This window comes from Penicillium citrinum (genome assembly GCF_028827155.1).
Source record: "Penicillium citrinum strain IBT 23319 chromosome Unknown utg000001l:1.0-4955037.0:1.0-4956770.0, whole genome shotgun sequence".
Lineage (NCBI taxonomy): Eukaryota > Fungi > Ascomycota > Eurotiomycetes > Eurotiales > Aspergillaceae > Penicillium > Penicillium citrinum.
The window spans coordinates 726,058-752,098 of record NW_026622686.1 but is presented as its reverse complement, the minus strand read 5'-3'; the positions used below and the strand labels follow the sequence as shown (position 1 = coordinate 752,098).

Genomic DNA, 26,041 nt, shown 5'->3' with positions numbered 1-26,041 from the left:
TTACAAAAAGATAGTCCATATGCTACTTTTGATTTAAAAAGGGACAAAGTCTGGGTCGAGTCACAGTGGGAACCTCGAAAGCCGTTAAAGACTTCACGTTCAACGGGGCAATGATTATAGCAGGTCTTATTCTTTATGATTCTTTCAAGCATTTATTTCCATGCTTGGACACATCTTTACAATATCATTGTTCATTAGGTTTTATATAGACCTTACTACTACAATGTTGCATCCCAACCACTCTTTGTAGACGTGCCTCCAACGTCTATAGGAATAGATTCAAAATAATCGGAACCCACCATATAAAGTCTCGATGTTATTTCCAGCAGTATCTTCAAATCAACAGCGACTTCGATAGTAAAACATTCCCAATCATAAACGCATAGCCATCTCCAATATGGCTCGCCGTCTGAGTGATACTCTCAAGGATTGCTTGTGCTGCAGTTGCCTTGATAGTGATTCAAGCTCGAGTTCCAGTTCGCATCAAAGTCAAAATGCTCCTAGCCATCATACTCCTAGCCACCATACACCTAGTCACCATACACCTAGTCACCATACACCTAGTCACCATACACCTAGCCATGGTACCCCCAGTCATTTATCTCGAAATTCCGGTGAGACTACCAGTTCTAACGAGTCGACCTTTGCCGCTGCCCAACATTGGAACAAAGACGACCCTATCATCCAAGATGATCCTGCATTATCACATTTGAAATACAACAGATTTCAACAGGTTGGTCAACTGCGACAGAAGTGGATGGAAGACCCTAACGAGCCTGGATGTCCAGTTACCTTAACCACACTCACCTTCGCAGACCTTAAGCAAAGCCTGGGATTCTCTGAGCCCACTCCCGCGGATCTCGATAGATCTCTAAAGGCTCAAGCGGACCAACTTGGTCTTCCCACTTGGCCTTCTGCTTACTTTAATTTTGACCATGGTGCGTACAGTAGTGTTTTCACCTGGATAGGACAGGCTGGGCCTGGTGTAATTTCCATAAATGAAGTATTCCGAATCCCTACTTCTGACACGCCACGCATTGCTTATGTGACAAAGGCCATTTATGAGTATAAGTACCCCCTGTCAAGCTTGAAGCATGTGTTTGTGATGGACATAATTAACAAGAGCACGTATCACTTTTTTAAGAAGCGGCTTTACACAGATGACATCGGTCTTGCTTGGCCGAAACTGCATGATAATGCGAAAGACTACCCACCGCGGACATGGGAGTCTGGTACTTCAGAGTATGAGGGCCTGCTTGGAACACAGTTCGGTAAGGTTATCTCCTACTTGGTTTTGTGTGCTTATCCTAGGGGTACTCGACGGATCGCCCGGATCGTCACCTGGCCTATTCCTCCTTGTATGCGTTTTGATATCGAGAACATTTCTAATCAAGTCAGTAAATGTTTTCCTTTTATTCACTCGTTTCAATATTACGTTATGCATTTAGATTTCCCTTTCACTCTGATCTATAATGAAATATATTTTTTTTTTTCTTGTCACAATTTCGTTCGTAAATGATTTACATCGTACATCGTACCATGAGTTATATGAAACTAATTCTAGCTAATGTCACTTTAGTACTTGAAATGGCCATACATATGCACATATCTGCATCCTTCGAGACTCAATATTGCGACAATTGATAGCCTCGAACTGCTTGATGGTCGATCTACTATGTATGTGTCGATCGTCGGCCGCACAGCAACATGCACATTCCCGCATTCCCTGTCACAAACCATTCCAAAAGTCGTAAAAGGCCCGAAGAAATATCAAAATGAAATAAACTATTATCCCGAATATAATTAGAATCGAAGTCTCCTTTTTTAAGTTTCTCGCAAAAATAGGTCAATTGACAGTGTCAGCCCTGTCACTGTCGTATGTACTCCGTACTTCCGCTCTGTCCCATGCTAGTCTTCCCCCTGACAGAGCTCGGTCTCCATCATCGACCGAGGTCCATCGAAAATGAAGTAACCGACTCCACTTCACCGAATCCGGGGTCTTTGATTTGATTCCCCCGACACTACAATTTCCTTTCTGCAAGTTTACTTACAGCTAGTGAGGTCACGAAATAACGCAATGTCGGATAACTACGGTAGCTATCAGACCGAAATTTATGGCAAGGGGGCCCTGGCAGGTATTTTGCCCAGCGTAACGACGGACCCCCGTCTGCTGGAGGAGCAAGCAAAGCGGGCATTGGGCGTTCGTGCATTCAATTATGTGGCCGGGGGTGCGGGCGAGAAGGCAACGATGGATAGTAATCGGTTGGCATTTCGACAGTGGAAATTGTACGTTTCGGTTCTGTTTTGAGATATTGCTAATCTAATTCTATAACCCTTCGTGGTAATGCAGAATCCCCCCGGATGCTGAGAAGTGTTGGTCTAGAATCTATATCAAAGGATCGGTTCTCGGGCATGGAGGCTAATTCTCTCTACAGATGAACGGGCAAGATGTCTCAGTTGAGCTTTTTGGTAAGAAATATGACCATCCCCTCATTATGGCACCGATCGGAGTCCAAGGCATCTTTCATGATGATCGGGAAACTGGCCTCGCCAGTGTATGCGAAGAAGTCGGCGTACCTTATACAATGAGTACCGCAGCTACCAGCAGTATCGAAGAAGTGGCCGCTGCTAATGGAGACGGGAAGCGCTGGTATCAATTGTACTGGCCGCAAGACAACGATATCACGCTATCGCTGCTCAATCGGGCCAAGGCAAACGGGTTCGAGGTGTTGGTGATTACGTTGGATACGTGGTCGCTCGCGTGGCGACCGGCAGATCTAGACAATGCCTATGTACCTTTTATCAAGGGTGTTGGATGTCAGGTTGGATTTAGTGATCCGGTATTCCGGGAGAAGTTTGAGAAGGAAACTGGGTCTAAAGTTGAAGATGATGTGCTAGGTGCATCTCGGGCTTGGATTGGACAGGTTGTTGCCAGCGGCCCCCATACATGGGAGGATCTGGCATTCGTCCGGAAGCATTGGGATGGTCCGATCGTGTTGAAGGGCATTCAGCATGTGGATGATGCGAAGAAGGCATTGGAATATGGCTGCGATGGAATCACAGTATCGAACCACGGTGGTAAGTCTCCACTCCTTTGACGGTCTAGAATTGTCGCTACAGTACAGTAGTCCACTCAAGATAAGCAGGAATTGACTTTATTCGGGGCTATCAGGTCGTCAAGTTGACGGGGCCATAGGGTCCCTGGACGTTCTACCGGAGATCGTCGATGCAGTCGGCCATAAAATGACAGTACTTTTCGACTCAGGCATTCGTACCGGGTCTGATGTTGTCAAAGCATTATGCCTGGGTGCAAAAGCTGTGCTTATCGGTCGCCCAGTCATCTATGGCTTTGGAATTGACGGACGCAATGGAGCTCGCCAGGTATTCCAAGGGCTTCTGGCGGATTTCTGGCAAACTATGGGATTGGCTGGAATTCGCACAGTTGGCGAGTGTAATCGGCAGTTGATCCGCAAGGTACAACACGCTGGTGATATGAAAGCAATGATGTAGATCCCTTCTGTTGTTAGTTTCAACTAGTTCTAGACTGGTTGTTGCACAAAGTAAAACCCTAAGAGGATTATAGAAGATACCTCGAGGTACTTCCGGTTTGGTGGGGAACTCCCGCAATTCAGAAGTACCACTACGTCATTACCCACGCGTTATCACATGCTAGTATCAGCCCGGTTTGATTCTCAACAAAATGGATTAAGCCAACTATATTCAACTCTTTGCTTTTCATCTAGATGCTTTTTTTTATTGCTGTTGTTACTCTTCATGGCTCATAATGAAGGCACCTCTTACTATTGCACATAACCCTGAAAGTACAGACCCGAATACGGACATAGACGCCGACGCGCTCACTCATCCCCCACCTACTTCGGGCCTAACACTCCTCCCACGACCAGTCGCATCGTTTGTATCTCTGCTGACACAGTCGACTTCACTCTCGTTACGCGTCGGAACTTTCTTCGGTAGTGTTGCCCTCGATGGTGCTCGAGCGACCACATTGACCAGTCTCGAACTGGGTCGCGCCGTGATCGAGGGGATCCTAACGCGCGCCGGGCGAGATGTGGCTATTCGTAGTGGGGACGAGCATGGGAGAATCGAAGCAGAATCGCTGTTGGAAAGAAGTGTAAGTTCTGGGGCAACTATCCGCGAAGGAGACTCTCTTGGGGATGAGCTTATGCTGATATAGATCTAGTTAGCAACCTTGCATACCACGGTGACCTCAGCGTCTTTCTTTGCAGCTGCGACATTTCACTTCTCCTCGACGACACTATCATCAGTGGCAAATTTCTCACAGGCTCTTCTGTCGACACTCGATGCCATTCTGGGCTCCACTGAATCGTCACGGGCTATTGCCGCTATAATCACTCTCATCCGGCGGGAGTTTCGCTCCGTGGATGCCAGCCCCGGTGCTGAGAATATCGGCGTTGGAGACCTCTTCATTGGATCTGTTGGATTCGCGCTATTGCAACGCTGGGGAAAGAAAAAGTCCGAGCGAGTACTTCGAGAAAAGGGTGGAGACGAAATCGTCTGGGATACTGTCATTTTGGATAACGGAGCTAGAGCCGACGTACTGGAAACTCACCAATTGCAATTCTCTGATGCCAATCAAAATCACGATGAAATGCCTCCTGGGGATGGGCGGGCATCCTTCGTGATGCCTGGTAATAGTGATGAGGCTTTTGGTGCGGTGCGTCGCCGATCCAGCGTTGGCGATGCCCTCGCCGGCTCGCGACTATCAATCCCCTTGAACGGTGAACAGCAGATATCCGATGAAGACATTCAATCATATATCATGAGCCAGCTACCTCATGGCTGCCATGCCTCGATTAAATCTGAAGTATTGACAGCTCGCACGATCACCGTTGACATCTTTGACGACGACATGGCGGAGATCGCAGCTCCTCCTGGGACCACCATGATCGAGGAACGGTTCCACCATGATCAAGATTATGAAAGTGACAACGCGCCGGAGAACAAACGGGTCCCAAAACACACAGTCGTCTTTAGAACCGCGTTCAATAAATCCCACAGCACTCAACTACGCCCTCAGGAAGTTCCAAACCTGCCAACTCCGTCTGCGTTGCAACAATCTCAATCCCCTCTATCAACTCAGACATCGTCATCTGCCAAAGCAAAGCCTTTTCTGCAGAGATCACAATCTCAGCCGGATACCAGCAATTCTGTTGTCAAACGGCAGTTTTCAAGTCTTATCGCTTCCAGTGATCAGTCTCAAAAATCACCACCTAGCAGAAGTTCCTTCTCAAAATTTGCCCAGCGCGTAAAACCAAATGGCTCAGAAAGGACAGAGTCTTCCAAGCGACCTCCGCCCAAAAAGCCGGCTTCGAAATCCTTCAGTGCTGCAGGGGCCCCTACCATTCGTCCCCCTTCAAAGCCAGTCAGGGGAACTGCTGCCGTGAAAGAAGCAACTGCCCGTGAATCCGCTAGTCGAATGGAACCAAAGAAATGCCCAACTGAAATGCCAAATCGGCCTAGCACACCAATTCCAAATCGAGGACTACCACGATCCCCATATCCGGGTTCACCGCAGTCTCCTCGAACGACGACAAGACCACCCCGGGATGTTCACGATCGCAAGAACTCGAGACCAGGCCATTTCGCCGTTCGTGAAAGGAGTCAAGAATGTCTCCTCACACAAACAGATGCCTTTTCTCATCGACACAGAGGAGAGTTACGACCAGGTTCCCCAGCCACGACTCGACATGTCCGCAGCAGCAGTTCTATGTCTTTGACCAGGTCTGAAACAGATGGAACGATCTCGGTGGATGAGCATCGTCCAAGTTCGTCAGCACTGCATCGTCGATCCAAATCATATACTCCTAGTATGTACTCTCTTGCCACCGCTGGCTCAGAAACATCCCTTCTACTAGCCCATCGACCACGAAAAAGCGCCTACGAAGATACGGATACGATCCAAGCACTCAATCGCGACGGTCTTATTCCTGGTATCTTCCCGGAGAGACACTTTGTCCAGAACGTCCGTCGCTTCTGTCGATTCTCATCTGCCTCGTATGGAGCCAGTGCATTGAAAGTCATGGGTGTGCCAAAAGGAGACGCTAAGATCCCCCCTCGATATACAACAGATAGCCACGAGCATAGTGCATTTTCGGACCATGCCGGTCTCCCACCTTCTACCATCCTACTCTCCTCCTTCGTCGATCCAGCCGGTGGTTCCAACGCAGCTGGTGAAACAGAAAGTGGCTTCCCGCTCGTCCATTATCTCTCCATTGACCACGACTCTAAAGCAGTCGTGCTTACGCTCCGCGGAACCTGGGGCTTCGAAGATATCCTCACAGATATGACCTGCGACTACGACGATCTAACCTGGCAAGGTAAAAATTGGAAAGTTCACAAAGGCATGCACGCCTCTGCCAAGCGACTCCTCGAAGGAGGCGGCGGTAGAGTGATGATCACGCTCCGGGCTGCATTGGAGGAATTCACTGACTACGGCGTCGTGCTTTGCGGACATTCTCTAGGTGGTGGTGTCGCAGCTCTACTCGCAACGATGATCTCAGAACCAAATCCCACTCTTGCCGGAACTTCTTTTGTCACGGCTTCCTATCAACCGGCTCCGCGTCCACGCCTCTTGACAGGAGACAGTGAAACAAGTCTCAATGCCTCATCTTCGCCATCACAAGCATATACTCTCCCAAACGGTCGTCCAATTCATGTCTATGCCTATGGACCCCCGGCCGTGATGTCCCCGTTCCTCAGACGCGCCACTAGGGGTTTAATCACAACCATTGTAAATGGTAGCGACGTCGTTCCAAGTCTCTCCCTCGGTATACTACATGACATGCATTCTGTTTCACTATCATTCAAGTCCGATATCAGCGGAGCAAAATCCCATATCCGCCAACGTCTCCACGAGTCTCTGCGTCAAAGTATCATTCACAAGTTTTACGTGAATCAGCCACCGCTCGTGGTCAACGCCGGCGATGGAGTGGGTGAGGATGCCTGGGCGTGGAATACGCTTAATCTCCTCCGTGATGAGATGCGAGCACCGAAACTGGTGCCGCCGGGGGAAGTCTTTGTGGTCGAGACGATGAGGGTTCTGCAACGTGAGGCTTTTACGCCAGCACCGGACTTTGCGTCGGATTCTTATTCGTACCCGCGGCTTGGAAGACCTGCTACCCGGGTGCAGATGAGGTTTGTTCGAGATGTGGATGCTTGGTTTGGTGAGTTGAGGTTTGCTGGGGGGATGTTAAGTGACCATAACCCGGCCAGATATGAGACTAGTCTTGCGGCTTTGGCTAGGGGTGTACTTGATGAGTGAAGGAGACGATAATTTGGATTTGATATGATTTATGACTATGGTTAATACTTTACTATGATACTGACAGAGCGAGAATGAACTTGCTCTTTGGCGTAATATTGATGAAACTGACTGGATACATACAGTAGATAGAATTAGACAATTTGAAATACAACCAAAACAAAAAGCCTCTTTCACGGATCTTCATTCTCGGTCATGGTCTGTCCTGTTCCGTTCTGCTCTGCTCATCCACCATAAGCCCTAACCGCCACCGCCACCGCCGCAAGTCAAGCAAATGCTGTATGTCATGGTATTCTGCCCAACCACCCCATCATATCAAAATCATCACGCCACCGCAGAACCCCCATGCAAATCCCACGCAAAACAAGTAAACCATCCGGTAGTACTATCTACCTCATCCCAGTCTAAACGCCTTAACCACGACTACCCCTCACAAGTGAAACCCGCTGAACCCACCAACCCCGAAAATGCCTCATCCCACTCTCCACTCGATGAGGTTATTGTCCACTTAGTTGCATACTGCCAGGTGATTTAGAACTGCGCACTGATAAGAACAACAAAGTGGCATCAACCAATTACGTATTGTGAGCATCATACAGACTACTACCGTGCTCACAGCCTATTATACTACAGATGAGATGAGATGGAAGAAGTTCAGACATAGTAGATAATACATTTCTCATAAAATATTTAAGTAAAAAGAGAATCATCCATCTAAACCGGCCGTCCGATCCAGAAAATAGTCAAGGGTATCACGATCACGACTAGAAATCCACTCGAAAAACGCCAGCCCGTAGCGCCATACAGTAAAAAATAAATCATCTTCCATCATGTGCCGGAATTGAAGATGTAGAAGATATCAAACATAGAATCACAAAGTAGATGATATGTGTATCATCTAGGCAACCAGTGCCGTAGCAGCGGGAGGAACAGCACGACCAGAGTGGCAGCCACGCTCATGACGCTTCATGTTGCTGCGCACGGAGAAAGCCTTGCCACAACCAGCGTGGGTGCAGCGGAAAGGCTTCTCGCCCGTGTGCGAGTGGGAGTGAATGCGCAGGGACGAAGGGCGAGAGAAAGCCTTGTGGCATGTACGACAGATATATCGGTCGTGGTTCTGTTGATATGGGGCCGCGGTGCTTGGAGGGAAGTAATGGTGATGTTGCCAGGCAGGAGTGACTGGGGAGATGAGAGATGGCGAAGAGGCGGATTGGGGTTGGGGCTGAGATTGGGTTGTTTGCGGGAGTGTTTGAGGTTGAGAGTGAACTGGGGATGCGGTAGGTGCAGCAGATGGAGCTTGGGGGATTGGAGCTGAGATGGCCGGCGCAAAGGTGGTGGTTGCTTGCGGACGGTAGTAAATTGGTCCTTCGATCTGCGAACTGTAGGATGATACGCTTGGTGCAGGAGAAGCGTAGGGTCCATGGCGGTGGTGATGGGAGCTTGTTGAAGAGATAGATGTGCGGTGGACTTCTTTGGCCTCAATGGGAGAGCTGCTGTGGCTGTGACCGGAACCAGAGCCTGGACGCAGTGGTGGTGTTGGAGGAAGATGATTTAAGTCGTAGCGAGTATCACGCTGGTGAGCGGGAGGGCTCAGGCGTTGACGCTCTAGAAGTTCCAAGTCAGTCAATCTGTTTTGTATATATATGGAGTATAGTCTTTTAAAGATACTCACTGGCTGCATGACCATCGGCACCTTCAAGAAGAGCCGTGATAGAAGGCAGCGAACACTTAGGTTGCTCCTCAACTGGCGGCGACAGAGGTGGTTGCGGGGAGCGCTTGTATGCCGGGTACTCAGGCTCAGGACAAGCCCGCTTGGGGGCGGCATGGAGAAGATTGGCCAGATCCATGATGGTGGTGAAATAGTGTGGGGGGGTGGGAGGAGGAGGAGAGTATTTTGAGCCACAGGTGTAGAGCGAAGAAGAAGAGAAGGGACAGACACGAGGTTTATAGAAGGCGGGAGGCGGGAATCTCGCGTGGATGATCGCCAGCGGACGATGCCGATGGGGGTGGAAGAGTGGAGGGGAGTAATTTTAATTGACCAAAAAAGGTGAGACGGTCGGTTCCAAAGCTTAAATTGAAAGCAATAAAAGAATATATTTTTTATTTTATTTCCATTTAATTCATTCATTCTTTTTAGTCGGAGATTAAGCAGTGGATACAAAGTGCAGCAAGCAGGAAGGTATACTTCGGTATGTATATTACCATACGGTATTGGTCTAACTCGATATGGGAGGCCGGAAAGTCCCCGTCCTTCGGCTACGTTAGTGCAGATCCTGCTTACCTGTCACATTGCGTCCTGCTCCATAAACGGTTGATCGCACCGAACTGATCGTGTCGATCTGTTTCACCTGTTGCATGTTTGTGCAGCGATGCTTTAGTTCGAAGCGAGTTCAGCATACTGAAGTATGAATACATATAGTGATTGACTGATGAACCACTAACCCATTAGCTGTGTACGTGATTATCTGGTCAAAGTACTATCATATGCTATTTACTCTTTCTCACTGCATTAGTTTAATATTATCTACTCCGTAGCTCTTCTCTGATATATGTACTCACAAGCATACTTATACTGTGGCTAACAGCACATAGTTATACTGCAGTGTAAACCAAAAGGGAAGGTGAGAACAGCCAGTCTAACCCAATCCGTGCATAACTCCGATGGGGCCAAATCCTCCTTACATCAGCGTGCACGGTACTGTATTTAATACCACAATACGAGGCCATGTGGCTCGCTTAGGGCAACCTTGTTCGTCTTTAAACTTTCAAGCAGCATCAAAGGCATACGATGATGTACAGGCATATACTATCATTAAGGAAATTAGAATGGGGTCAGTACGAGGTGATCAAGGTTATACTTTGGACTCAGACTCTGTTTCTCTGTCAATGCTCGACTCGTTACTATTCTCAGAAGGTGCATCTCGTCGATCGCAGGGTCTCCTGAAGATCCAATCGACCCACGACTATCGCTAACTTAGGGTAAGCGATCGTCGATCTGCAGTTCTGGAAGGTGATCATGAGTGCTCTCTCTCTCACTGTCGCGTACTTGATAATCTGCTCAGTCTGTGCACTTTCTGCACATCGGGGATTGGCCGTTGGCGGGGCCCGCTCATCCCGGCCTCGTGGAAGCGAGCTCCACTGGGTCGTTTTGGGTGGGATCGCCTGCTCTGTGCGTGCCGTTGAGAATAGGAGTTACATACATACCTAGTCGGAATAGTTAATTGCTGTTGTAGGAGATTCAGTGAGGATAAATTGAGCATCAGATATTAGACTCCATACTCTATACTCCATAATATCCTCTGCGTGTAGTTATACTTCTCCTGATGCTTCAATCACGGGATCTCCCTAACCCTATATCAGAGCTGTCATAAATCACGCGACCGGAGAAACTGCCCTTTCTCTCATGCCTCCGTACATAGTCCGTCCACTACTGCCTACATACTATAGTTAACTATACAGAGTACAGTAGTATGTAAGCCTACTGCCTGGGCTAGTCCCGATGTCATGATCCGCGACGATCCTCCTGATCGCCTTCTCGAAAACCCACCCCCTTCGTCCTCGGCATTTCGTTCGGGATCGACTAGCGTCAGACCCGGTCTTATTATTCCACCCGCCTTGATTGGATGCGGCTCTCATGGTCACCATCAAGTCTTTCAATCTCGAGTACCCCTGGGTAATCGAATCCATTAATTATCAATCATCTCGGGTGTAATGGGGCTTGTCCCCCCCATATCGGACCCGGTGGTACCAGATTTGTACGGGAGTCCAGAACGTTGCTCTCCCACGTAGGAAGGTCAAAGAACCTTTTTCGACAGGTGGGTGCGGTCGCTCTTCATTTCCACTGAACTTTGCTCCGTTCAATTCTGTTGGGTTGCTGGTTCTGCTGGAACTCTGTCGACTTTTCTTTCCCTTCTCGTATACACCGCAAAGCCAAGGCTTTCTTCTAAATTATGGATGCTTTTTTCCCACCAACATTGAATCTGGATTATTTTTTTAAATTTCATTTTACTTTGTTTAAATTACCAACCAAAGGATGACCACTCTACCGGTGTCGCTAACCTTGCTGTGCACCATTCCCGGTCGCAGGATTCCTGGATTGCAGCTTGCTACACCAGCCCCTTATATTATATGCATTAGTATTCGGACGCAATGCCTAGTTGACGATTAGCTTGCTGCACACCGCACTTGAGTAATCCCTGAGTCAGGCTTCCTTTTTCAGCTATTCGCCCGGATCCGTGGGGATCGATCGGGGATCATCCGGGGCATTGGCCCCAGTGCCACGCGAGATCCCCCTTTTTCTCCTTCTTTTTTCTTTTTCTTTTTTTACCCTGCCGTACGTGTACGTACCCGCCCGTATTCTGACATCTCCATACGATATCCCTTGATTTACTTTTGCTTTTTTGCCTTTGCCTTTGCCTTTGCTCATCGTCACTGGTGGGGCTACGAAGCAGTGCAGCGTCGCACAGTCGAGCCACGGGGTTGACGAACACATGGCACTTGCATGCAGATACATCTGACCTATATCAGCTGAATGGAATATCTGAAGATTTTCGAAGTACATCAATTCAACCTCAAGAATAATATGATCATCACACTCCCTGCTTCACTGACTTTACACCGTGTGATATACTTGAATCTCTCTTCGAACTCTTACTCTCCTCTTCTACTACAAGTATAGACTAAGATCTGCAGCCCGGCGTTGCCCGTCTTGGGAAGGTGGTTAGTCCCGGCAATCTGGAAATCCGGGAATGGCGGGAAACCCGGTCCGCTTTTGTATTTTATACAGTACATAGTACTTCCTCAATACGTCCTGGCTGTATGGAGAATTGCCTCTTCTGTGAGTATACTCCGTAAATTGACCTCAGAGATCACCCCGGATCCGGCCCCTTCATCTAACGTCCCCCCGTAATTGCAGATTGCACTGCAGATGTGTAGATGCAGATTCAGCCTGCTGCATAAGGTTTCACTTCGATCTCTTCTTGGTCATTCGCCCGGATATAGTCAGCCAGTCTTGAATAGTAAGATCAATAGTTTTGATGGTCATTGTCTATGTTCTAAATTTATAGAGAACGACTATGTACTCCGTACTGCTACTAGTCCTCAGTAGAGGGGTTCCTACGGAGCAGATTCCTGATGTTCCAATCTTTGAGCCACAAGTTTTGCAATTTTTACTTTGCTCTACTGACGTGTTTCCTGACGCAGACCTGTCACAGCGCCTAACCTCCTTCCTTTTTGGGCGGGATCGCCTCGGTGGATCATCCCAGACAAACGCTGGCCATAGCTCCATTCGGGCAGTCTCTCCGACGCACTGATAGTATACATACTCGGTGCTTCACTATGTATTTTGGATAGACTAGTTGCAAGCTGTAGCTATGTACTACGTAAGCTGCGAGCCGAGGATCTCACGTCCTGATTCTCACCACGGAGTACTACTCCATACTACTAGTATGGGGACGGAGAATGTCTGAAGATTTACTCCGTTCCTAGGCAGTGACGATAGAATGAAACATCTCCATCAACATGTCGGCACCGAACTTGGGAGCCTTTGCCTCACCCGCCTCATTCCGGTGTCTCGTAAGATAATTTTAAAGTAAAAGCAAACAAAGCTATCGTGAAACCAAATTCCGGGATCCGTGTCTCTTCGTACACGGTGAAAACACAATGGCACATTTTCATGAACATTGACATATGTATGTAGAAATGTAGACACATTTGGGGTCACCAGTATATCATAGTAAGTAGAGAAACCCCCCTGACAAGGTGGTATGTACTCCATGCCTAGGTAGCATTATGCTAGGGGCTGTTATCAACAAAGGAACGCCTAGAACTTGAATCAGTCCAATACCACACGCGGGAGGCTGCGCAGATCGACGGAAGATCAAACGATCTCGCCTCGGACGACGACTGTGTCAGCCCGTGGTGAAACACTGCACCTGTTCGTCACTCGGGACCGAGGGTCGATCGCCTTGCCCCTCTACACCTCACTCCTGTCGATAATGTACACTAAGGGGCCTTTTAGTGCCGGGATCTTAGCGAACATCCCACCCGCATGCCGCATGCACGACCACCTACACTAGACTATCTTGGGTATAAACCCCGTGTGAGATCGTCTGTGGGTCTGACTGCCTTTGTTTTTTTTTCTCTGCTTTCACACTACGTGTGTTCTGTGTCTTTTCCTTTTTAGCTAGGTCGAGGCGCGTTACAGTAGCTATTTTAGGGAGGTGGTTGGTTCTTAACTCCGGACTTATCGGCGAGACGGAGCCTGTCATTTACATTTATAGCGTTTGTGGAGAGGAAATGGACCATAGTGGATGAAATCCAAGACCAGGAGCAGGAACAGGAACAGGAACAGGATCGTACACAGCAGCACATTAATTGAATACGTGGTACCTAGCATTGGCATTGGAAGTCGGTTAACGGAATTGCCTCGGACAAGGCAACCGCTGAACTAGCCCCTTGATTGTGATCCTTTTGAAAGTGGGTTTCTTCGTTCGCAGAAGGATTGTACGAAGGAGATCCGGTCTAGCTTGGGGGCCGTAAGCACAATTGTTGGTTTGATGATGGGATGGTTGGCGCTCCGAGAACTATGGAGTACCGAGTTAGGGTTACAGACTACAAACCAACTGAATTGAACTACCCCGTGGTGGGCAAGGGTACTACTGGTGTTCCTTTGTTTGTGCTATTGGTAAGTCCTGACTAAATTAATCCTTCAATTGCGCGGCATCATTGAGTCTACGTATGCAGTTTAGCTATACCGTCTTTTAGGATTTGTTTTTCGGTCCATTTCACATTCGTCCACTTCCCGATCCAAGTACGAGATACGGAGTTGACGGCGATCCTTCGGCCAAAAGCAATGTGTCCTACAATGCACTATACATAGCACATCCTTGGTGTGTTCTTTCTAGCAGTACATACTAATTAAAATTATCGAACCCTGGCATTGGTCGTCATTTTCCATAAAGCATGCGGTAGCATACGTAAATCCCGTGCTACTGTTTACATAGTACTCCGTAGATACTTCAGACGATGTGTTCACACTAATGGCAGATCCTAGATGATCGACCTCGCCATCGGCAATGAATTATTCCATTCTCCCTGACAGGCTTTCACCGAGGAATAAAGTTCAGCACATGCCTTGGACAAGGATACTTTCCACCGTACTCCGTAGAGTAGCAAGGATGTGCGATGAAAGTCCGAAATTTGCGTACTTCTCCGAAGACACCGTAAATCCTGTACTGTAAGATATCACATACGAGATAAATGCTGCGAGACTACTGTAGTTTAGAGTATTCCATACTGTACTATGCTCGAGCATTGTGGATCTCTCGAAAACTCTCCGTCTTCGTTTACTTTTACGCCTCCATTCTCCATCCTCCATCCTTTTCCCCCACTCGATACTTTCTCTTTCGCTATGACTGGTAGATCATACCACGGTTGCATTTCCATGCGACAAGTTCTCGGTCTCGATTGTCCCAGCGCCAGAGCGAGGGAGTGCACACCACTTTCTCCATTGGACCCCATCCTACCGGGAAATTCAACTAATTTTACACTTGCCGCCGGAGTCCATTGCTGGCGCATGTCTTACTTTGGGTTTATGGCTCGGATTGGAGATTGATGGAGTTGTATGCAGTTGTATGTAGAAGTGAGTGGGAATTCAGAGCCAAAGCCCTGCAGCTTTCAGGCCAACAATGAATGCAACTGCCAATGCAGCTGGGAAGGCAACCTGAAAAGTATGAACTGACTTATTTTGCTTCTTTTGCTTTTCCTCCACCCCCCACCCACCACCACTTTTCCTCCAAATATTCAGTTTCAGGGGATGTCATCTGCTCGTCCAGATCTGAATTTGCCCTGTCAAGTCAGACTCGTGGCCAGATTGTGCGACACGTCGTGCGACGCTGGGATCGGAACACATCCCTAGATTGGCGGGTACTGTGATACTTCGTACATATATACCTGGCAGGCATTGTAGTCGGTACATACCATGGCTTGTGTAGCCTGTCGTCCCTGTCGATATATCTCCGAGCCTCGACCACGTTATGGGCCGTTGGAGAAGATCCGATCATCACTAGCCTTGTTCGTAGGATTGCAGCTCTTGGTACTGTAGCTATAATACCATGTGAGATACACTGCATGATGCTAAGGCATGATATGCTGTTGAAGCCTTGAAGCTAGATGCTCGAGGATCGGCCGGTCGCGCCTCAGATCATTTCCATCTTACTTTCTACTGTACGATACTGCAGTCTGTGCTTGGGAGACTGTTACGTTGTGGATAGTGGACCTGTTGGCACACTCTGTTTGGTCATTGTAGCCGCCTGCATTTACTGTACAGTATGTACTCAGTATCACGCATGAGATGAGATACCGATACATCTAGTACTACATTTACAACATCACCTGGTTCGGTCATGAAAAACACGAAACATGATGCATCGTCCAGTCCTCGAGCCAGCCCCGTCATGGCGTCCGGGGGGCTGGATACTGGGAATCAACGATCTGGGCTGGATTTTCCATGCGCGGACACAATCAAGCCACCTTGTTTGAATCCCTTGGTCTTACAGGATAGAAGTGTCCGAAAGGATCCCCATGTTGCAGGGGGCTGAGAATTGGGCAGGATCCTCAGTGACGGGCGAGCGGATGACTGCGTAAGAGGTTCTCATCCTCAATTCTCCGTAGTGGAAAGAAATTAAACCAGGATCTCCTAGGGTCGGCTTACTGACACAGCCTTTCACGATATTGAGGCGGCGGGGTTTTTCTTAGTGCGCCATTTTTGCCTTTGCTTTTTCGTGGAGGGTCCTAGCAGTCACCAACCACATCGCATGGTATGGAGTCAATGTGGGATTTGGATGCCATCACCGAAGGCGAAAATGGAAGGGCGGTGAATCCACGCAAAGTGTCGAGTAGCACTGCAGGGGGGGGGGGGGCTTTCACTTTTTGGAGTACATCCAGTCCTGCTTGCATATGCTACTATGTAGATATACTCTGTAGTCCAAGCGTACGGAGAAGGGCCCCGCCAAACATGCGGAGGCAGTAAGAACATCTTGGTCCATGCGCGGGGGGTCATGTAGGCTGTACGGAACATGGAGTACATACATGCAATATGCGGTTGGAGACCGGTTTGCTGATGGATGAAACCAACCCACGCGCTGTTGAACGACTTTGACTGGCTGGTTTGCCATGAGGATTGTCGGCGGGATCGTGGAATATCGAACCAATCATCCCTTTCCCAACCTCCACCAAGCAGATGGGGCTGCAAAGATTGTCAGCCCTGTATCCTTTGTGCATGCAGCACCTATACATACATATGCTAGGCCAGAGGCGCAGAAGATGGCCAACACATGAATGGAGTAACCATCCAACAAGAAAATCCAAGAGTGTCAATTCCATCAAATGGAGTGTGGATGGTACTACACACCAAGATACGACACCCGGACCACTCTGAGGCCCGGACTGTGACCGAGAGGAAAAGTATGGGAGACAAAGGAAGGGGCGAAAAGGAAAAGCCAAAAACAAGAGGCAAAAGCAAAAGCCAGAGCCAAAGCAAAAGCCAGAGCCAAAGCAAAGTCAAAGCCAAAAGCCAGTCTGGGTCCCTGTCACTGAGCCACACAAAGAGACGATTTAGAGTTGGCCGTAGCGAGTCACTGCCCAACGTCGCCCAACGATTGGCATGCAAAACCTCCGAGATGGAGCCTGTGATCTGCAGCGGAAACGCCCGGTGGTCGATCTGCATGACACGGCGTAACGAAGCGTCTTGGCTTTTGTCCTGGCCTTACTGGCACGAGGATCTGCTCGCCGCCAAAGCGAAGTCGCAAGGGGGAAAGTGAAAGAGAACCAAGTCAAAAACATGGCAAAGAGCCCTGACGTTAGGCCAAGCCACGGCCTTGTCTCTTTCTGTCGTCTGGTCCGATCCGAGCAGGGATGCTCACATCCCTCTGGGATCGTCCCCCGATGGAGAACCTTCGAACGGAGGCCTCCGACTGTGTCTTTGGTCAATGCTCCGGCACTGACTTTGCGGCATTTTGTTTGATCGACAACGATCGGCTATGTAATCATAATGTAACGCCTATGGTTGATGCAGTCTCGTCACATCTTCGCTGGCCTTGATACTCGTGGCTTTGGCTTTGGCTTTGGCTTTGATTTTGACCTCCAACCCTCCCCCCTTCCATTCCTCCATTCTTTCAACTACCGAGAGGTTGGAAGAGGGGATGTGGACTGGAGCACGGACACGGAGTGGCCGATAATGCATGGATGGGATATTAATTAACCTCCTGGTGGGGCAAGGCTCTGGTCGTCATGGTTGATATCCGTTGATACCGGCAATTGGACTGGGAACTTTCCTGGAAGTTTCTTGGAAACTTGAATGCTTTGATCTGCGTATCTCTGTCAAGGCATCGGTATGAAGCAAGCACCTGTGATGTAGTGATGTAGGCTCTGTTTTTGGCACGAAAACCCAGCCCCCCGGCCCCCAACACCCCATATCAGAAATGGATGCCAGTGGAGCTGATTGAGATTAGAGTGGATGTGTGCTTGTGCTTTGACCGGTGTCCGCTTCAACAAGCCATGCGAATCTAGAATTTCTTGAAACCTTGAGCTTCGAAGGCCAGCTGCTTCGGATTCGGCAGGATATCAAAAATAATCAACATGATCATTACCCAGACATGCCGAACACGAAGGAAAGCTGCGAACTTCAATGCGAGGCAAAAGACAAAACATATGACGCTCAGTACGAAGATCAGGATTCACTCTCACGTTTAATTGCTCCAATCGAAATGTAATGGACTTGAATGAAATGCTAACTAGGATATCACTTTCGAACTCTAAAAAAAAGAACCATTGTTGAGTATCTCAAAATGCAAAGCACAATAAAGTAAAATAGAAATCTCCCTTAAGCGTAAACATCGACATGTTGTTGACTTGCAGTCCCTTGGGCTGTATCGCTGCCAACTGACCTTCCACTTTGCGCAGCGATCGCCTTCATGTTTCGAACCGCGAGGCTAAAGTCTAGTTTGGGATAATCCTGCGGCATGTGCTCACCACTGTAGATACAGAGCACCCTCATGCCAGGCTTGTAAGCCAGTCCGCTGAGCAACTTCGGCGTAATGAGGAAGTATTGACCTCCGCCACCACCGCCGATAGCATTGCCTTGCTCATCTGTGTCTCCCTCGCTTGATGCACAAGCAATGTCGACCAAGCGACCGTGCACCATACGCTCGTTTCGAGGGTCCATACCCTGATTGATCTCGTCGACGACACGGAATGGTGATGCAGAAAGCGATTGAAGTGCCATCAGGTAGAAGATAGTACTGACAGCTCGCTCTCCACCAGATTGGCGGTGCGCATTGAGGAGTGCTAGCTGCTCATTCTCACGGAACTTGACGTGGATTTCAATGGACCATTGATCGTACTCATACTCAGGTGAAGTCTCATCATTAGGACCAGGCTCGGCTTTCACCTTGTCCAAGCTGACTTGACCGGCACAACCAATACGTGCAAAGGAGTCAGAGAAAGCAGCACTGATCTTACTGATGAGAGCATCCAACCTGGGCTCCCATCGCTGGCGAACCTCGTCGATAGCTCCGCTGAGATCATTGAGTTTCTTGTCTAGATCCGAAAGTTTGCGCCTGAGTTTGTCAATCTGGCGCTCACGATGCTCGAACTCTTGGACCATGTTCTCGTTGCCTCCGTGGGTGAATTCGAGCTCGGCCTTTTTGGAATCGATGTCTGCATTGAGTTGGTCGATATTGTAGTCGGGTGCACTAATTGACTCAAGAGCTTCGCTGCCACCTTCGAGTGGTCGTGCTTGAAGAGTGACCTCCTTCGCTCTCTTAAGCATGTCTCTCCCCCTTCGAGTTGCTTCTTTAAACTCATTCGAGACTCGTAGCGCCTCTAGACGTTTATCCTCGAGGAGTTTTGCAAAATCAGCATGTCGAGTCCTCAATGTTTGCACATCTGAGTTCGCCTCAAGATGCAGCATTTCAGCTTTCATGAATTCTTCGTAAGCCTTGCGAAGGTCGTCGACCGCGTCCTAAGCATTGTTAGCATCTCTGTCCGGCCATTAGGCTTTGACAGCAATCTTACAGCGTATGCGATGGTAGCCTCGGCCTTTTCGACTGCTTTTTCATCTTGTCGATTCCGGATACCATGAACTCGCTCTCTCACTTCGGCAAAGAGCTCATGGAAGCTCTTAAGTTTCTGCTCTTGTTGGGCTGTAGGAAAATTAGTACACTTGTATGCACGGAGAAAATCTACTTTAACATACCAAGTTTTTCGGGAATCGCTCGCCATTGTGTATGTTCAGTCTGTTTTGCACTCTTCTCGGCTTCGATTGCATTCTGGTACAGCATGTCAGTAGATGGAAGATGAATGATACTGCTTGGAAACATACATATTCTTTTTGAAGTTCTCTGAAAGTGGTCGCAACTCGGGTCGCTTCCTCTTTCTCCTCCTGCATATTGCTCTCGAGTTCAGAATACTCCATTTTACTCCGGCGAATCTCCTCAAGGCATCGTTGTTTGAGCGACGCATCTGCTGGCTTCGACGTCCAAGCTTGAGCTGGTTTCACCGGCCGGACACGAGTTGACTGAGCGCCAGGGCCATACTCTCGACGGCGTGTGACTAGATAGCTATTTTTTCCAGAGACCCACGAGTTGAGTGGCCCATTTTCCATGCGCTCAAACGCTGCTTCAGAAATCTCCCTTAAGCCGACTGGCGTCTTGTTTAGTTGCTTTTCCATGCAGAGCATGGCAATGACTGGATCGGGTCCTGAGAGGAAGTCCTTGGCCCACCCATCGAACCCAAGGCTGCGGATATCCAGGTCGGGCGTCGTCATAGAGTCAAGAGATGCGGAGCACGTCCTAATACTAATATCAGAGAGCTTCAATTGCCCAACGAGATGCCTCTGAAGAGTGCGGAAGTCATTTCTAGTTTGAACTGTGAATGTAAAGAAATCCGTTCTCTGGAGAAGAGATTCCATGGCATCGGCATATTTTGGATCAGCTACAGAGCAAGTAATGATCGGAGGGCCAAAGACTTCTTTCTCGAACTTGTCTTGATTATCACGAACCCATCGCCATGCTTTGAGGGAGTCCGACGAGGCGTTCTGCAACTTGCTCTCTTGTTTGCCTGTCGCTGAGTCCAGGTGTTGCAATTGATGCTCGGAATTTTCAATTTTGCTCTGCAGCGATCTCAGTTGCTGTACTAAAGGATCTCTGCGTGCTGTTATTTCGTCACGCTTTGCTTCAAGTGCACGTTTCTCAAGTCTTTTCTCTTTCTGTAACACTGACATTAGCCATCTGGAAGATTTGATCGGACTATCCTCCATCAAGTCTACTTACCAGTCGTTCGTTATACACTTCGGGGTCAAACTCCACAGCCTCCTCTTCCTGTCGCCTTCTCAATCTATTAATGTCCTGTTGGACTTTCGTAGCCTCCTGTTTGTGTTTTTGGCCAGACTTTCGTTCTCCTTCAATGTCATTTCCTAGTTCTTTGATAGCATCTTCCAACTCTTTAATCTTTTCTGCGCGCGTTGTGGCTATCCGAGATAGTTGTTGCATTCGTTCCTTGCGATACTGCTTGGCGGCGGTGATTTTCTCGGCATAATCTTGTTTTCGATTGAGAGATTGCATTGCGGGCTCGAGTTCCTCCTTGAGCCGGTCATACGCTTGATCAACAGCGGCCTTTCTGTCTTTCAATACAGAAAACTCTTTGTGGTAGTCTCTATACTCGACTACAGGGCGCACAAGTTCAAGAAGCTCCATCTTTTGCTTAATGACATCCCTTTCACGCATTCTTTCGACAACCTCCCGTTGAGTCTCTTGTCTATCTTCAAGGTTCTTCAACGTTTCCCTGTCTGCCCGGTTGGCCAATTCGATTCGCTTTTGCTCGCCGCGAAGTTTCTTTAGGCCGTCATGCCATTCTACCATCTCAGGCCCAGCTGCCGCTCGCTGTGTCGAGTGTAGAAGTTCAATCGGTGTCAATGCTGCGAATTCGGCCACTTTATCTTGAGGTAGGAATTGGCACAGATTGTCGACCTGAATCGCGAAGGATTGCGCTAGCTGGCGGACTTCCTTGTTGCTAGAAGCTCGACCATTCAAGGTGAAACTACCTTTATTGCCACCGTCACGCTTGATAGTACGGGTGACCACGGGATTGTGGGAGAGCTTCGGTCGCCCAGCAAGTTCGATCTCTATCGTGGCTTCTCGGCAGCCATGTTTAACGAATTCACCGGCTTCTTTGGCGCGTCCGAGGTGCTATTCATCTCATATAGTATATCAGTACGTATCCTTGGAAAGCTGAAAGCAAGCATGCATCGTAATAGTCATACCTGAGGACCCCACCCAAGACCAAGGCAGATAGCACAAACCAATGTACTCTTACCAGTACCGTTAGGTCCAATCACCATGTTCAATTTGGGCCCGGGGAAGAACTCCGCTGAAGTGTAAGTCACAAAGTTCGTCACTTTAATGCGCACGATTGCACCTGGTTTGTAGCCACCCGGGCCAACTCCATGGTCAACCACTGGCTGCCGAGCGATAGCTTTTGCGCCTGCGACGTCCATGTCCTCGCTCGTCTCACTCTGCTCCCCGTCATCATCTGATTCACCTTCCCCTTCTTGAGCATTGCCGCCGTTGTCTTCATCGCTAGACTCGTCGTCATGGCTGTCATCCTCTGCGGGGGTCAAACGAGCGCGCTTGCTTATTGAGGTTGAAGTGGGGTGAGATGAGTCGGATTCTTCTTCATCTTCGGAATCCTCATGATGCCGACGTTGAGGAACCGATCTTCGAGCTGACATTCTCAAGTATTGCAGTAATCACCACCACTGTCACTAGCCATCAAATGCTCGTTCAGGGGGGTATATGAGGAACAAATTTCGGTTTGCTCAAGTTGGGTTGGTAATTCGCGTCGACGCGTCCACGATGATGTGTCCCAAAGAGGAAGGCGGAATGGTAATTGACACAAGGCGGTGAGACCTCGGCGATTCTCCGCGGCGAATTGAACGGCGGACAGTCTGCGTTTGCAGACTTCAAAACAAATGCCGTCGCCTCAGAATATACGCCGTCTGGTGTTGACGGCGGCCATCACTTCGATTACAATTGCAGGATCTCTTTATGGAGCTGGGATCAAGACTACGGAGGAGGTTGCTGAAGTAAGCCATGATATGCGCCGGAGGAACTCGTGAGCTAGTCAATAAATTCTAACTTTTCGTTACGATCAAATAGACCCAAAAGAAACGCCAGGAAGCTACATTTGATGAACAAATGAAGGCTCTTCAAGGCATGCGGTCGAACTTGACGGCTCGGAAAGGAATGATTGAGACTCAGATTCGCGACCTAGAGGAGAAGATTCAAAAAAAGCAAGAGAGGACCGCCAACAACCAAAACCAACCTGGTGGAAAGCAATAATTCAAGACCTTGGATATTTGTCGTTGAAACAATGATGACAATGTTCCTCACCCTGACATTGAGCTCCAAACTGGTCTGAGAAACTAGCATGCATGGCAGATGCCATGAGCTGGAGCTTGCCTCAGTTGCACGCAGCTCCATGCCCACCCAATGACGTCCCATCTCGACATTCGGCTGGACAAAAATGCTGACTGCACTATCTTGATTTGATCTGTCTGGTGCCAGTCATCCTTTTGCCTCGTGGATCTGCAAACGGACGACCGGCAGGTCATTGTTTCTACCCGCCGTTATAGCCGTCCCAGACACCCCCGGCACTTATTCCTATGATCCATTGTTGCCTCTGGTGGGTGCGAAGAGCATTGTCCCTTCTCCCATGAACTCTGTTCTATTACGCCACTCCTCTCCAAATTTGGCCAAGGGCCTCAATGAGCAAGGCGATACCGATACCGGCTTCAGCCGGTAGAATGGCTTGTCAACATCAAATCTAATTTATATGTGTAAAGAGTCTGTTTATATGTTGTCGCATCTATTCTTTTTTTAACAAACTATATGTATATATTACATATCTTTGATTGAACTTGAAATTTCGTGAATTATCCCAAAGTCTTAACAACTTGAATATACATTATATTCATCCATGAATATATATGGATATATAGCACATATATATTATATGTGATATAATGTATAGATATATACTATATAGAAGGTACTACCTTCTGCACTTGAGTCACTGAATCTTTAAACAATTGCAAAGGTGTCCAACATCATCTAAGATCCAATGTACATTGTATATCACTCTAAGCATCTAGATTGAGAGTCTCCAAAAGAGCATCCAGTTTTTCCATCAAAATTTGATAGTTCATCGCGTCTTCGGAGAACTCATCCTCAACAACGGCACCATCCAGGGTCCGAATTTCTCGGTAAGCACCAGCGTCATCAGCCTGCTCGACCGGCTTGGAAATATCCAAGCCTTCAACACCCTCAGTAATCTTCGAGACGTCCTCGGACTCGACATTGGCCTCGCCATTTGTGGGCGGTTCTTGCGGATGCCCATTTAGCATCTCATCGAGGCCAGCATCGTCAAATCGTAACCGGAAACGTTCATTCAGGTAGAAGCGAATGTCGTCCAACAATTCAATGGAATCAGTCTCTTGGCGAGCCTGGATACGAGACGCCGATTCTTGTATGAGTTCTGCGAACTCAGGTGAGTCAATGTGAGCCTCAAGTCGATATGCCAGGTACCGAGCGGCGAATTCTTCTAGTCGCTGAACTCGGGTTAACCATGCAGCTCGCATAATGGCGTATATATCAATGTCGTCTTCGTCTTGATCGCCTCTTGTCTTTGCTGCTTCTTCTTGCGATAGTCCTCCGCTTCCCAAGGTACTGATGACGACTGCGGCCTTGGTTTTGAGCTTCTCAATGAAAAGCATATCGGCTGCGAATAATACATCAACAGCTATATCCAGAGGGAAATCTGCTTTTTCGGTATAAAGGAATGTAAGGATGATATCTAATACTTCAGGTGAGCAGTCCACGTCAATTATATGCAGATTGTCTTTGACGTGCGCCTCGCGAAAAGAGGATGTGAACATGGCCTGGAAGAACTCCGAGCGAAGCAACATCGCTCGATGACATGGAAAAAGTGTAGATTTCTGCAGGCCATCCACTGTGGCCGTACCAGAGTCCTCGGCTTCTTCGGGTAGTTCATCAGCCCGAAGAAGAACATCTGCAAATATATGATTGTTGTGATCCCATTTCACATCGCTGGCCTTTGAAGTCTCGACAACAACTTTGTTCCCAAGAACATTGGTTCGGAACCATTCCTCCAATTGATCCCTGCCTTTGGATAGTTCCAAACTTCTTCTCTGTCGAGCAAGCCGTCGGTCTCCGCTGTCGAGTATACTATCCACCAGGCTTCGGATCTCTAGATACGTAGCGATCTTGTCGATACCTTCAAATACCTCGGACTCGGTGAACCCGGTTCCAGGGCCACCCCGCAATTCGCGCGGAGCCTCGCCCAAGTAAAGATACCGAATAGCTGCGCCAAAGGCTTGCGGTGGAATATGACTGGGGATTTTCCAGGTCGTCGAATCAGGGGCAGCCGATAACTTGCCATGGAAGTAAGGGGAGCGAGCCGCTAGGATGAATTTATGTAGGTGAAGCGACTCTTCGTTGGCGGTTACAATAATATCGGCTGTGACGGGAGAATCTCGAGTGAGGAGGGAAGCTATATGTGCCGCAAGGGGTTGTAGCGGGTCGGTAGACTTGGAATAGTCATATTCCAGAAGAAGATTGCGGATACGATCGTTGAGGGCATTATACAAGCATCTACCATAAACAGAGATATATTTCGTCAGCCCACGACGCTTACAAGAAAATACACCACTATACTCCAACTATTGGAGAGATAGTAAGCGGTATATGCAATTGAAAATTTACCTTTCACCTTGGAATGTATCCCGTTCACACAAGGCTCCGGATTCTAGTAATAGCCGGGCAACTTCATAATGGCCGCACAGACTGGCCTAGTGGTGGGGATATGGTTAATTGTATGATCGGGGTGTTGTGCTTGCGATTTCCTGGCACCTACCAAAATCAAGGGCGTATAATCGTATAAATCGCGGGCATTTACATTGACACCCTCGGTAATCTTTTCCTGGCAAACTTTCAGATCGCCCTTCCTACAGGCACTGCAGAGATCGCGAAATGGCTCACTCAGGTCCAGCGGATTGTCATCCTTGATATGGCCCTCTTGAATCAGTTTCTTCTCATTGTGCAAACTGATCTCCAGTTGATCCTTCCGCAGTACTGTCGGTCCATCCATTTTTTGTAAGCTCTACCAGAACCCAATATAACGCTGGCCGTCGAATTGCAGGGAAAAGCTGTGATGATGAAATGCGACTGTCCAACTGGGAGATTGCGGGACCTTATCGATAATAAATCATGTGATTAAAGCTCATCGTCACGTGTCCAGAATACCCTATAGTGAGACATCGTGAGTCAAGCATGGCTGTCTTCTGGTGCTAATGAAGGAAGATTCTGTCAGATAGTAAGGAAGAATGTATGGAACAAATTGTTCTGTGATATTTCATCTCCCAATTCATTTGTTTCAAATATACCACTCACTATACCAGGACTGCGTCAATGCTACGTACCCCCGTCGCGCACACCCGACCGCCTACCAGGAAAAGACAAGCGTCATGGCAGAGGGCGTTGCTGCGCAACCACCTCCACCCAAACAACCAGCGATCTTCTAGTCAAATGCACCGTTGCGTATCTTTTCTTCTTCTCTTCAATTTCATTCAACTAACCAAACAGGGTCTGCACACCTTACTCG

At 48.4% G+C, this 26,041-nt stretch overlaps 6 protein-coding genes across 6 annotated transcripts; 3 read left to right on the top strand and 3 right to left on the bottom strand.

Annotated features, from left to right (window-relative positions):
• Window positions 1-397: 397 nt before the first annotated feature.
• Window positions 398-3,510, top strand: N7469_000294 (uncharacterized protein; the record flags this gene model as incomplete). Its single annotated transcript, XM_056639214.1, has 4 exons — window positions 398-1,397; window positions 2,351-2,373; window positions 2,436-3,078; window positions 3,173-3,510. The coding sequence occupies 4 exons, from the start codon at window positions 398-400 to the stop codon at window positions 3,508-3,510; spliced, it is 2,004 nt and encodes a 667-aa protein (XP_056504971.1).
• A 274-nt stretch (window positions 3,511-3,784) lies between these two features.
• On the top strand, window positions 3,785-7,303 carry N7469_000293 (lipase family protein; the record flags this gene model as incomplete). The annotated part of the gene is made up of 2 exons (XM_056639213.1): window positions 3,785-4,132; window positions 4,202-7,303. The coding sequence occupies 2 exons, from the start codon at window positions 3,785-3,787 to the stop codon at window positions 7,301-7,303; spliced, it is 3,450 nt and encodes a 1,149-aa protein (XP_056504970.1).
• Window positions 7,304-8,201: 898 nt separating this feature from the next.
• Window positions 8,202-9,150, bottom strand: N7469_000292 (C2H2-type zinc finger protein; the record flags this gene model as incomplete). The annotated part of the gene is made up of 2 exons (XM_056639212.1): window positions 8,202-8,908; window positions 8,976-9,150. The coding sequence occupies 2 exons, from the start codon at window positions 9,148-9,150 to the stop codon at window positions 8,202-8,204; spliced, it is 882 nt and encodes a 293-aa protein (XP_056504969.1).
• A 9,035-nt stretch (window positions 9,151-18,185) lies between these two features.
• On the bottom strand, window positions 18,186-22,091 carry N7469_000291 (DNA repair ATPase SMC5; the record flags this gene model as incomplete). Its single annotated transcript, XM_056639211.1, has 6 exons — window positions 18,186-19,325; window positions 19,379-19,506; window positions 19,560-19,632; window positions 19,686-20,570; window positions 20,635-21,549; window positions 21,624-22,091. The coding sequence occupies 6 exons, from the start codon at window positions 22,089-22,091 to the stop codon at window positions 18,186-18,188; spliced, it is 3,609 nt and encodes a 1,202-aa protein (XP_056504968.1).
• Window positions 22,092-22,331: 240 nt separating this feature from the next.
• Window positions 22,332-22,701, top strand: N7469_000290 (uncharacterized protein; the record flags this gene model as incomplete). The annotated part of the gene is made up of 2 exons (XM_056639210.1): window positions 22,332-22,445; window positions 22,519-22,701. The coding sequence occupies 2 exons, from the start codon at window positions 22,332-22,334 to the stop codon at window positions 22,699-22,701; spliced, it is 297 nt and encodes a 98-aa protein (XP_056504967.1).
• Window positions 22,702-23,501: 800 nt separating this feature from the next.
• Window positions 23,502-25,528, bottom strand: N7469_000289 (ankyrin repeat and BTB/POZ domain protein; the record flags this gene model as incomplete). The annotated part of the gene is made up of 3 exons (XM_056639209.1): window positions 23,502-25,032; window positions 25,144-25,229; window positions 25,295-25,528. 3 exons carry the CDS (start codon window positions 25,526-25,528, stop codon window positions 23,502-23,504), a joined length of 1,851 nt encoding a protein of 616 aa, XP_056504966.1.
• Window positions 25,529-26,041: the final 513 nt, after the last annotated feature.